Genomic DNA, 13761 nt, shown 5'->3' with positions numbered 1-13761 from the left:
CTTCAACCCTCCAAAGATGAGATATGCGAAGAAATAATTTCACTGTGCAGTAATGTATATGTGACACATAAAGGCTACTTAACTATATTGCCAAAAGTTTTGGGACAGCCCTCCAAATCATTGAATTCAGGGGTTGGGCTCGGCCCCTTAGTTCCAGTGAAAGGAACTCTTAATGCTTCAGCTTCATACCAAGACATTTTGGACAATTTCATGCTCCCAACTTTGTGGGAACAGTTTGGGGATGACCCCTTCCTGTTCCAACATGACTGCACACCAGTGAACAAAGCAAGGTCCATAAAGACATGGATGAGTGAGTTTGGTGTGGAGGAACTTGACTGACCTGCAACCTGATAGAACACATTTGGGATGAATTAGAGCGGAGACTGTGAGTCAGACCTTCTCATCCAACATCAGTGCCTGACCTCACAAATGCACTTCTAGTGGAATGGTCATAAATTCCTATAAACCTTGTGGAAAGCCTTCCCAGAATAGCTGAAGCTGTTATAGCTGCAAAGGGCGGGACAACTCCATATTAAATTCATGTGCATGTAAAGGCAGACGTCCCAAAACGTTTAGCAATATAGTGTTCAAACACTCTGAACTGGACAGGTTTCCAAACTTTTTTCTGAGACAAAAAACCTAAACTTGAACTTATTTAAAAAAAAATCATTTCTATCTGATTTTCCACATTATCTGTAGTAGTAATAAATAAAAATGTTGACTATTGCACCTTTAATTTACCAACTGGTCTAAATTGAGCAATTTCTTGAATCTACCAGCAGGTGGCATACGATTACTATATAAACGAGTGAAACTGTGCGGCGATTATTTTAATATCTGTGGAAATTTCAGTGAGTTTGATCAAATGGCATGTTTACTTTTATATATAAAAATTGTTTTAGTGCCAAGAATTTTGATACTGGGCCCACCAGCCTCTGGGAAGACAACAGTTGTGAGTATTATTATTATTATTATTATTATTATTATTATTATTATTATTATTATTATTATTACTATTGTTATTATTATTATCAACATATTTCATACTTCAACTCTATTATAAATCAAACAGTAAGATAAAAGGAAATATCATGAGACTGTACTTTTAGCAAAACTGCACTTTTTAGGAAATCTGTCACAAGACAACATCAGACCACATGATATCTTGTGAATTACATATTTAAGCAGAGTTTCTGCCATGGAGATGACCTCCATCTGGGATTCTCAGTAATACTCTAGTCTTTACTGTTTGTGTTTCATATTCTGTTTCAAATTGATCTCATTTGTTTTGCCACAGGCTAAAAAGTTGTGTGAGCACATCGGTGCTATTCATCTAACCTCTAGCAGCATCCTTAAGGACGACACTGAGCTGACCAGAGCGACGAGGCAGTACACAGAGGAGGGTCAGGTGAGACCTAATCACTCATTTCTGATTTTGTTAAGTGTATATGCATGCAAAAGGAGATATCTGCATGAAGTCTTCAGAACATTAGAAGAAAATGAATCTTTAATAAAGACTATTAAAGTGTTTAATAGTCCCCAAAAGTGTAAAGAGTAAATACACACATAGCAATGTGGTGATTAACATCAGGGTAACACACTGATGTGACTTGAAATAATTAAAAAAGTAGTAAACAAGTCATCTGATAAAATCTAAAAAAAAAAAAAATAGAAATATTTACTTTACATTTGTTTGTTTGTTTGTTTATTTGTTTTGTTGGGTTTTTTTTTTTTTTTTACATATTTTTGAAGGAGATTTATATATCGAAACAAAAAATGTTTTATTGAAAAAAATATTGAAAATATATTATATATATATATATATATATATATATATATATATATATATATATATATATATATATATATATATATATATATATATATATATATATATATATATATATTTTAAAAAAAGTGGAACCATCACGTCCCAGGTGAAGCTGTTATTGTTAGACTGCAACATTTGAATAAGATAGATAGATAGATAGATAGATAGATAGATAGATAGATAGATAGATAGATAGATAGATAGATAGATAGATAGATAGATTATTTTTTGAAATTATGTTTGACCTTCCTAGGTTCCTAAGCTAGCTAGCTCATACCTAATTCAGACATACTTTATCATACAACATTATCCTCAGTGCTAATCTGTAGAGGCCCTTAACAGACAAATATGTAAAGTTTAATACATTATAAAGCTGTGAAATCTGGCTAGCTACACATAGCTGACTCAGCTACTGTAGCTAATGGCTTAATTGGAGACATTTCTGCATGCTGGATGTTGAGCTGTGAAATGTTGATATTTACACTGATTTTGTTAAGCATTATTTACAAATCATTATCACACCATTGTCTTTGAAGCATATGAAATTGACAGTAGCTGAGGAATTGGGTCAGGGATGCTCATTTGTCTCCACTGGTTCAGACATTGCTGCTGAATAAAATGCCTGAAGTGTACACCCTCAGCAGGAAACTACTGTTATATCATAATCCTGGATGTGAAGTGTATATAATTTGCACATACTGTCTTAATAAGTCATTACTGACTTGCAGACTACCAAGGTTAAATGCATATTTATTTATTTATTTATTTATTTATTTATTTATTTATTTAGTTATTTAATAACAACAACAACAACAACAACAACAACAATAATAATAATAATAATAATAATAATAATTATTATTATTATTATTATTATTATTATTATTATTAATTATTATATTCTAATTAACTGATTATTCATTAATTTGTTTATTTATTTATTTTACACTGCAATGGTGACCATAGTGTCATATTGTCCCTCCAGCATTTTATAATAGCAGAAATTAGCAAAAAAAAATCAATCAAACTCCATGATATTTATAGAAGCTTCCCATTTTTCAAAATTACAGCAAATTTTCCACATATTTGGGCGGAGACATTCAGCCAAAGTCCTCTTCTATTACACGAGTTCAGCTAACACAGAACATATTTGCATATGTGTCTTTTATGGTAGTAACATACTTGTTTTTAAGTAGTTTCCTCTCCCAAAAATAAAGAATAAAAACATTTTGAAAAAAAAAAGGTGCAGGAAAATCCAGCATTTTTACCCGAATAAATAAATAAATAAATAAAAATTAAATCAAAATCTAAAAGAAAGAAAATAAAACCTCTTAAAGATCCTGCAGGTACTGATAATAAATGTAACAAAATTTGAATATTTAATTTTCTTATATAATTATATTCACATAAGGTGCCTTTACAGTGAACCTCTTCATTGCAGTACTACTACTACTACTACTACTACTACTACTACTACTAATAATAATAATATGGCAGACATCTTAGTTAAATTTCTTCCTGTTTATTTGAAAGTACCTTATGAACATGTCATAATAGTGAAGTTTTTAGTGTTTTTAGTGAATAGTGAAATTATCCTTCTGCTAGGAGATCCCACAAGACCTCTGGATCCAGCTGATTGAGGAACGTCTATCAAAAGCTGACTGTGTGAGACGGGTAAGAACTGAGGCTTTCCCTCTATAATGTCAGTTATACAGTTACACCACCACTGACAGATTAGGAATTAATGTTTCATCATAATGATATTAGTTGTTTTCTTCTGTAAAGATTTTTAGGTAGGAGCCAAAGACTTTTCGTTTACTTGTAGTTAGAAAATGCAAAAAATAATAAAATGGAAAAAAAAAATAAAAATAAAAATAAAAATAAATAAATAAATAAATAATGATTGGGTTTCATTTAAAGAATAACATGATTTTAAAATAAGTAAATAAATAAATGATATTCTGAGAATTTAGTGTAGAGGATATTTTAGCATATCAGTCTTTATATTTAGGAAAGAACAAAAAGTTAGCAGGTAATTATATTATAATTAATATACTATACATTTTTATGTATTTCTTTTATAAACTTTATAAAAATTCATTTTGGCGTGATAATTTCGTGCACACATCTTTTTTGCAGTTACTGAAAAGCTGCAAAATTCTAATATATTATTTTAATAATAAATCTACAACTTCTTTTGTATTGTTAAATTGTTCACATCGGACTTAGTGTAAATTGTAACATTTTAAAAATGATTACTATGAGAAATTAACATATTAATTACATAATATGAATATATATAGTATATAAAATTATTAAAAAGTATTTGAATAGATTCAAACACACAACCACGTGTTAATCACAGCACTCTCACTCTATCTTTACAGGACTGAGGTTTTCAAAAGTGTGAGTGAGCATCACACTGAACACACTCTCTCTCTCTCTCTCCCTCTCTCTGTTTCTCTCTTTCTGTCACTCTCTCTCTCACTCTGTCTCTCTCTGTCACTCTGGCTTTCAGTTTTCTCTCTCTCTTACTATATGTCCGTGTGTGTGTGTGTGTGTGCATCTCTCTCTCTCTCTCTCTCTCTCTCTCTCTCTCACTGTATTTCTCTGTCTCTTACTATATTTCTGTGTGTGTATATCTCTCTCTCTCTCTCTCTCTCTCTGTTTTTCTCTGTCTCTTACTATATTTCTGTGTGTGTGTGTGTGTGTGCATCTCTCTCTCTCTCTCTCTCTCTTTCTCACCCTGTTATCCTCTGTCTCTTTCTATATTTCTCTCTGTCTCTCTCTCTCTCTCTCTCTCTCTCTCTCTCTCTCTCTCTCTCTCTCTCTCTCTCTCTCTGTTTTTCTCTGTCTCTTACTATATTTCTGTGTGTATCTCTCTCTCTCTCTCTCTGTCTCTCTCTTTCTCACCCTGTTATTCTCTGTCTCTTACTATATTTCTGTCTGTTTCTCTCTCTCTCTCTCTCTCTCTCTCTCTCTCTCTCTCTCTCTCTGTCTCTCTCTTTCTCACCCTGTTATTCTCTGTCTCTTACTATATTTCTGTCTGTTTCTCTCTCTCTCTCTCTCTCTCTCTCTCTCTCTATTCCCCTCTTTAGCAGTTAAGAACTTTACAGTGCTTTTGGGAAATAGAACTTTTTTTTTAAATGCCCACCTATTTTTTTTTTTATAGCATGCATTTCCATGAATGCTGTGTGGTAAGCATGTTCCTGTGTGTGTTAATGTTCTCTGGAGTGAACATAAATATGAGATTTATTTTTTTGGTGGCAAAAATGATATAACTAATTGTATTGGCTTTGACCTTATTACTGGTCAGTATATTTCTCATTCATTCAAACATCTCAGCTGTATATTTTTTGCATATGGACGAGCGTGTGCAGTTGTGAAGGGCTTCTTCATCACAAGCCTTTTGAATCTCTTTTAATCACCTGATCTTCTGTTGAGCTACTAAAGAGTCCTCTGTTCAACTTTCATTCCCGCTTTCATCCCAGATAAATCTGAGCGGTCGTCAGATCACCCAGCATGCTGTCCTGTTCATCCTTCCTTTTCTCTGATGTGTCAGCTTCCTGTGTGCAAGCATGTGGAGAAATATGTAAATCATTCAAAAAAAAAAAAACTGCAAACGGCATTTTCTATTATTTCCTTTTTTTTTTAAAAAAACCTTGCAAATGGTTTTCACTTATCCCCGAATCTCATTACTAAACTTTTTCCACTTGGCGTCTTTTAACTTTCTGCTTTTAATCTTGGTAGTTTATCATTAGTATTTGCTTTTAATCTGGTAATGGGTGTTTATCCCTGCAGGCAAACTGTCTGATGCTATTTATCAGCTTATTTAATTATATTGCCCCATGCTGATCTGCATAAGTGCAGTGAAATGAGGGAGAAACAGAGACGATTTTTCCTCTGTACACCAACACACCTGGCAAAGTGTCTTATACAGTCAGTATCCTCAAATCTCGTACCATCATCTTTCAGTCTTTGAACGAAATCATGAAATATTGTGATTGGTGACTGGCTGTCTTTTTCATTGACGTTGTTGGCCATTGTTAGTGCACTCCAGTAATGCTTAATAGGAAAATAAATGGTCAGCAATCATTGACATTAAACATATAAGCCATGTTATAACAAACATATAAGCCACTTATGGGCGGTGGCACGGTGGCTTAGTGGTTAGCTGTGTGTGTGTGTGTGTGTGTGTGTGTGTGTGTGGTTTTCATGTTCTCCCCATGCTTGGTGGGTTTCCTCCCACAGTCCAAAGACATGCTTCTAGGCTGATTCGAGTCACTAAGTTGCCTGGTGTGTGTGTGTGCCCTGCGATGGGTTGGCAGGGTGTCCAGGGCCTTGATGCCCGATGACTCCTGAGATAGGCACAGACTCCCCGTGACCCGAGTATAGATTGGATAAGAAATTGTAAACATTTCTGGCATTTGGCTGATGCTCTTATCTAGAGTGATGTATGTGTAATGGAAATGTCCCAGAATGCTATATGTGCTGACTTACAGCAGAGGCTTGACTTAGATACGTAAAAAACTATAAAATAATAAGTGTGATGTTCCTTAAAACTTCATTAGCTGAGAGATGAAGAAGAGAGAGAGAGAGAGAGCTGGACAGACTAAAAGACTAAAGCGCTGCTGCATTGCCCTCTTTATGTAGAGGTGAAGCGAGGCCTTAAGCTGGCTCAATAATCATCAGATGGTCCAGTAGGATTGAAGCGATAACCAAAAGCGGGGGGAAAAAAAAATCAGAATTTTGTATTCCAAATAAATCTTGGACGTGATTGAAGATCATGTTACTTATAAAGATTAATATACAAGTCATTCAGATGGAGTTTTCCTTTAAGGCACAAAAGAAATGCTTGACACCGCCACTGATACAGACACAGCTAAGCTTAATTGCAGTTTTTTTTGTTTTTTTGCTACATATGCGTTTGTACCTGAGTCCCCCCCCTCCCCTTCCAACTACACAACTCTGAATATAATAATATCTAATCTAGGTCATATAGTTTATCTCCTCCTGTCAGTGCTTCTTACACCGCATTACTGTATGTACACCGTCTCACTCTCTCTCTCTCGCGAGGCTGCCGCTCGCAACCCCGACTCGTAATCTAGAGGGAAATCAAGAGTAGGGAAAGTTAGGAAGCGCAGGTAATGAATAGAGAATTAGTGTGAAGTCGCAAGTTAATGAACGCCCTCGCAGTCCCAGACAAAGAACATGAAAAGTAAATTGGGAAAAAAAGGCAAAGAAAGAAAGAATGAAAGATCGTGTCGCAAGTGTGGCAGTCATCCAGGTCCCTAATGAGATCTGCAAATAAAGTTCCACTGTCAGAATTTGCATAATGCCTTTAATTCTATATATAGAGAGATGGAGGAGATATGCAGGAAAGTTAGCAATTGAAGTAGATTCAGAAAGTTTGGTGTGTGTGTGTGTGTCTGTGTGTGTGTGTGTGTGTTTGCTTTAAGCACAAATAATGGCTTTGAAACGAAGCTTTACGTGACCTTTGTCTGTGGAGCTGAGTAGCACGGTCAGGTGGGAGTTGTGTCAGGGTTTGCCTCTCGATGTCCTGCCCTGCCTGCTGTTGAGATGGTGACATCTGCTCCCCACATGTCTCTCCTGTGATAGGGAGCATCACTGCAGATGTTCCAGCGTTAAGGTCCCGGTTGGAGCGCAGCACCCGAGCACCATGTCGTCTTTTTGATGTGCGGATGAAAAGGAATCCTGCAAGCCACTGCAGGGCTCTGGGGACTGGAGGAGAATGTGTATGTGTGTGTGTGTGTGTGTGTGGTGTTCAGAGGCAGTCTCATTAAAATTTCAATCAGGCCTGGGACCTGGCCTGGAACTCTCCTCCTGCCCTCGGCCCTCCAGAACTAGGCGCTTGAAGAGCCACTTCACTCTTTCTGACTCACCTGACTTCACCTCGTACAGAAAAGATGCACCACGAGCGCTGAGACCTGGAGAACGGTTCCTGCACATGTATCTTGCATTGCATTCCTGTTTCTGGTGTGGTCAGTGCACAGTCTAAACTCCGTCAAGCACGGCAGATGAAAAGCTGGAAGAATTCTATATAGCCTATACTTGTAAATAGAATATATAAATACTATAGAGCATCATTTTTAATATATTATACTGTACTATATCTAAAATAATACACAGTTACATTTACAGTTACTTTGTTCACGTTATCACTCAAATACAAATACACACGTGCGAATAGAAATGATTTGTTCCCTGCGTGTATAAAGTGTCTAAAACATGAAATGTGAAGTATTTGAAACCGACGTGAGAATCAACAGAATTGAATAATTTGTGATTAATATGAAAAAAGCATGCAGAGATACACTATCATTATACACATTAATTATTACCTAATCTCTCTATTTTAAATTAAATCAGTCCAAATAGGGCTAGTTTACTCATAATATGTTATAATACTATTATTATATTGCTATTACTATTAATAGTATTGTTATTATATTGCTATTACTATTGTTATTAAAATGTAATAATATTACTGGTTATAATTCTCTTACTTTTAAGATCTAATCCTCACCCACTGTCCAGGCTGATTTTATTTATTTATTTATTTATTTATTTATTTATTTATTTATTTATTTATTTATTTATTTGTCATTCTGTCATTGTATTCCCCTTCGGTTCAGATCTTTTTTTAATTAATGCTTCCAAGTCAGTCTCGCTAAAGTTAGCAGGCCCAGCCCATGGACCTTCCCGCTGCACACAGGTACAATCATACGCTTAATGGGAAAGTAAGCGGAAGGAAACTCGCGCTCTGAGATTACCTTAAACAAGGGACGAGATCTCTGTTAGAGATCAAAGCCGCCAGAAACAAAGACTGATTTCAAACAAGCGCAAGAAACTCGGCAGCGAAAACCCACAACTCCTCTGATAACACTTAGATCTATAAATGTTTGTTGAATATACTTATTTATTTGAAGATTATCTGCCACGGTAATAAGTTGGCCCCTAACAAGCACTTGAGGGAGACGCTTTTCTTTGAGGCTTCTTTATTTTGCCGCACCATTGAGCAGCAAGCTTTGGGATTTAGGAGACTATTAGAGAGAGGGTTTTTTTTCTTTTCTTTTTTCCATGGATTTGTAGTTAATGAATGATATGCATGTGATTTCCCTCTTCTTATGTTCTTTTTATGGCTTTGTAAGATGGATGAAGAGAAGCTGGAGACACATTTTCAAGATTTAACCCTGCTTTTTGGCCACTTTCAGTGTGTATATTGATATTAGTGTTTTTAAGATTTCATTTGATCATTTTGTCATTTCACACTCATACGAGGATGTGGTTTATATGAAATATATGTTGGGGTTGGTAATAATTGTGTTAAAGAACTGCACCAGCGAAGTCGTACTTCTTCTTCAGCTTCTTTTATTGATTTGTATTGATTTTTTTTTTTGCCTGTTTAAGGTGTTCACATTGAAATGCCTTTTTTGTCTTTCTGTTTTTTTTTTTTTTTTACTGTGTGTTGTATCTATAGGGTTGGGTGCTAGAGGCCATTCCCAAAAGCAGACAAGAGGCGTTGTGTCTTCAGGCATCCGGCATTGCCCCCGAGCATGTTGGTCAGTGCTACACTTCTATCTATCTCTCTCCCACTCTTTGTATCTCTCTCTCTCTCTCTCTCTCTCTCTCTCTTACACACACATATACACACACACACACAAACAGCAGGCTCACACTTGACCCAAATGCTCGAGTCTATACCCGGGATCCATTCAAGGCTCGAAGGTCTGCTTTCACACAGACAAAGTCCTTCCAAACCATCACATTGACTCCACAACTCTATACTATTCTATAATTCTACCTTTTTGTAGATTGCAAAATGTACTGCAGCGTCCAGTGTAAGATCAACATCAACATTTAAGCCACGATGAGTTTGAGCACAAGTGGATCTCAGCTCACTTGATCTACTGAACTCTGTAGTAGTACTGAACTTTTAAAACATCATGAATTATGAGTGCGAAAGTTTGCATCCACATTGTTTCTAGGGGAAAATCTACAAAAGTAGTAGAATATCAAGAAGTTAAAAATGAAATGTGGGTGCAACCAACAGAAATATGGATTGAACAAATGTTCAGTCTCCAGGCCTTATTTTGAGAAGGCTATGAGCTAGAACATAAAATATTACGAAATATTACAAAAGGGAGGATTATAAAATCTGTTCAGAGGATACATAAAAGCAAAGGGTGGGCTTGCAATATTTCTGCTCATTCAACATTCATAAAGTAGTGACGCAACTTGTGATAATAAACTAACAGCTGTGAACCTACCAATTACACCCAATGGTCCTAACCATATACAAACTTTTGCACTCCGCTATAGCGATCTCTATTAATACATTCATCTAATAATGTACTTCTTAAATTATCCATGCAAGAGAACAAATCTGCCTTTGTTAAACGTATTTATTTCACGTCTCAGTGATGCTGCAGGCACGCGACGACGTCCTGACCGAAAGGAGTCTGGGCAAGAGGATAGACCCTGTCACAGGAGGTAATGTCTGGATCATTACTGCAATTTTTCAGTTCAGAGAGCCGAGCGGAGAGACAGACAGCCTAGACGCAACCTTGTTAGAATTTCATGAACCGTAGACCTCAACCAAACAGAACCTGTTCTCTGAATCCCAACTATGCTGGCAAGTCCTCTGGGTATAGCAAAGGCGCATTATAATGAAGCAAAAGCCCTCACTCCCTGTAGTGTAATTGCAATCTTCTGCTTTTTCACAATAGAACTTTGACACCATGTTAAAGCACGCTAATTGGTTTAATCAGCCGGTTCACTTTTTATTGCAAGCATAATTAAAAAAAAAACAATACAGCATTAACGGCGCACACATGATGCACATTTATCTTGTTTTTTTTTTTTGCAGCGCTTTTCTTAATAATTTTGCAAGAAATTCTATTCATTTCGATATACTCTGCATAGTCATGATGTGAGCTACAGTGAAACTGAATTACTTTTTTGCTTACATTTATCTATGCTGCTGAGATGCTATGTATGGACCTGAGCTAAATTATTTAAGTTTTATTATTTGTTAAGTAGGATCCATTATATACTGATGCAAATTCAATTAGATCTGAGATGAAGCAGTGTTTTGAATAAGTAAGTGAAGATTTCACAGAAATTTATTTCCCACTGTTTCATATATTATTTCTGTCTTTTTGTTTATTTTGTTAGTTATATCGTTATCCTGAATACGTTTTTTTTTACTCCATTTATTATTAAAATATGATAAACAGGAGAAATTGTTTGTCGTATTTTCTGGAAATTGAAGTCCATCTATCCATATTCTGTAGCACTTATCCTATACAGGATCATGGGGCCTATCACAAGGACTCGGGACGTCTTGGACCGGGTGCTAATCCATCACGGCACAATCACATACAGTTAAAGACTACAGATTATTTAGAGATGCCGGTCAGCCTACTGCATGTCTTTGAAGAGGGAGAGGAAACCAGAGTACCCAGAAGAAACTCCTGAAGCAATGGGGAGAGCATGAAAACGATGGGAATTTAACCCTTAACCCAGGAACTTTAAGGCTAACATGCTAACCACAAAGCCATGTTACAGTGAATCTAGGCAATTATGGGTGTCGTGGGTGCAGATGTGGGCAGATACCTTTTTCTGGGTCTTGGGGGATACACTCGGATTTTGTCATTTAATTCCTGAACGTTTTTCTGAGTTGCCATTATGATGTGGTAAAATGTAATATTTATTGTTATTACAGCAGGATTCCATGTGTTATAGCTGAATTTAGATGAAATTGGAGTATTTCACCCTGATTTATTCAGGTGAAGTTTCATATCCTCAGATGTGTACCACCTTACCTTCATGTGGCCCGAGAGTGCTGAGGTGGCTGAGCGTCTCGAGAGGCCAGACTGCCAGACGGCGGAGGAGGAAATAACCCGTCAGCTGCAGGCATACCACCGGGAGCTCCAGGGTCTACAGGACACTTACAGTAACTGCATGAAGACCATCGATGCTGACCAGCCTCATGTAGACGTGTTTGCTCAAGGTGAGAACACCTTCAGATTCTCTTCTTACTCTTTAATCTGTCCATGTTTAGCTGGATTTTATCCATCCATTTATTTTAACAGAGACGGGAGAATTTATTTCGATAGCAACTTTTTTTGTGTATTATCCTTGAACTCCTGGTTTATTATTTTGTTATTTTTTATTATTTAGTTATTGATATTAAATCATGTTTACAGAATGTAATGCACATGGATTAGTAACTACATGGAATATTAGTATATGAATTGTTCACAGAAGTCTAGAAATATTAACTAGAAGTTTAAAGGTGTTAAAGGTATCGAAGGGAGGATTTATGACATAGAAAGTGTTTAAAAAATAAAAGAAAAAATAACATATACTGTATGAAAATTAATTAAATTAATATTCATTATAAAAATACTCCTTATTAAAAAGCATTAAAAAATTTATATTTTTTCATTTTTATTTATTTATTTTTTCAAATTCTACATCCGAGTGCAAAAGTTTACACCCCCCTTATGACTTAATGAAGAGCACAAGTGAGGCATTAAGTACCATTACAATGATTGTATTACCCCAAAACATGTCCCAAAATGTTTTTATTCCTCATACCACAACAATGAATCAATCAAATCATGCTTTTTAACATTTTTCAGCAACATTTAATGGTGTGTCAGTTCCTGTTATTGCTGGCATCACAACAGATATAAATACTTGTTCCTTTGTCTTGAGGTTGATAAAACAAACAAACCGAAATAAACAAAAAGTGCAGGTCTTTCATTTGAATGAGATAAAATGTAAAAATTTATATAAAATATAATTATTTTAAAATATAGCACCTCCTGATTGGTTAATGCTTTAGCACTGATGTAAAAATAATACATTTAATGTATAGCAGCAAGACATTTAGTCAATTAAGGTTTCACAAAGATTAAAAAATATATAGTAATATTTCAAAATGCGATGTTTAAGATATTATTAGTAAAAACTAAGAACTGATTTCATTTCAAAAGTCTGAAATAAGCTCAGGCTAGCTCGTCCTCCTTTGTTTTAAGACCTTTCGGCATGTTTAAAGTCATCCACAAAGTCTCCTGCTCTAGTACACATGTTGCAAGACTTCCAGTCCTTAGTGTACGTACAGGATAGTATTTCCCCGCTGTGCTGACCCGAGCTGTGGTCAGAGCTCAGCATAGCAGCCGCTCCACTGAGATCCAGTGATTGGCCTGGTTAGGGGACTTCGCCTCGGGCAATGCTGCAGGCGCCTAGTGTCCCGCGAGGACCCGATCAACGGCGTGCAGCCTTCACCAGAGCCATTAAAGCCGTCCCAGTACAACCTGTCTCAATATTACACCACTCAACTTGACAAAATAATAATGCGCTTCCTTTTGTTGTGGGGATAAGGAGCACGCTGTCTGCTGAATATTTTAACTCTCTTTTGCATATATCATCCGATTATAGAGTGAGGAAAGATCTATGGGGGGATTCGGAGGAAATTTTGTTATTTGTGTATATGTTCATGTTTAGAAATGGAACCTGAATAGTTCATCCCTAATTAGGTCTTTTTAGATTATTTATTTGTTTAAATAAATAAATAAAATAAATAAATAGACCTAATATATTTTCACCCCACCACTAAATTAATGAGAGATTCCACTTTTCTGACATTTTGCTCTCTCTTTATGTAGCCAGATTATGGTCTTAATTCATATTCATATTCTCTAACCAGCATATGCAGCTGAAAATGAGCTCATTGCGGTATTTCAGCCAGCATTAGTGCATTAGTATTGCATTCACACTGCCATATAGAGCACCAAGAGAGCAACTCCACACTCTTCCTCTAATGGTTTGAAGATTTCAGCTCGGATTTTTAAATGCGAGGCTTGCATGGACGTGCTCCTGCGCTTCCGTCTTTATTT

At 35.9% G+C, this 13761-nt stretch overlaps 1 protein-coding gene across 2 annotated transcripts in view; it reads left to right on the top strand.

The window, feature by feature from the left end:
* The window catches only part of ak8 (adenylate kinase 8), a 28005-nt gene that overhangs the window by 1286 nt on the left and 12958 nt on the right, over nucleotides 1-13761 (top strand). The window contains exons 4-9 of one of the 2 annotated variants that reach the window (XM_058375110.1): nucleotides 903-952; nucleotides 1298-1408; nucleotides 3440-3505; nucleotides 9333-9414; nucleotides 10274-10345; nucleotides 11664-11867. In XM_058375110.1, coding sequence (XP_058231093.1) covers nucleotides 903-952; nucleotides 1298-1408; nucleotides 3440-3505; nucleotides 9333-9414; nucleotides 10274-10345; nucleotides 11664-11867 — 585 coding nt within the window. Of the gene's footprint in view, nucleotides 1-902; nucleotides 953-1297; nucleotides 1409-3436; nucleotides 3506-9332; nucleotides 9415-10273; nucleotides 10346-11663; nucleotides 11868-13761 lie in introns of both variants that reach the window. The other variant, XM_058375109.1, reaches the window with a different exon arrangement.

This window comes from Hemibagrus wyckioides, linkage group LG22, assembly GCF_019097595.1.
Source record: "Hemibagrus wyckioides isolate EC202008001 linkage group LG22, SWU_Hwy_1.0, whole genome shotgun sequence".
Classification (NCBI taxonomy): domain Eukaryota; kingdom Metazoa; phylum Chordata; class Actinopteri; order Siluriformes; family Bagridae; genus Hemibagrus; species Hemibagrus wyckioides.
This window is presented reverse-complemented; position numbering and strand designations above follow the sequence as displayed.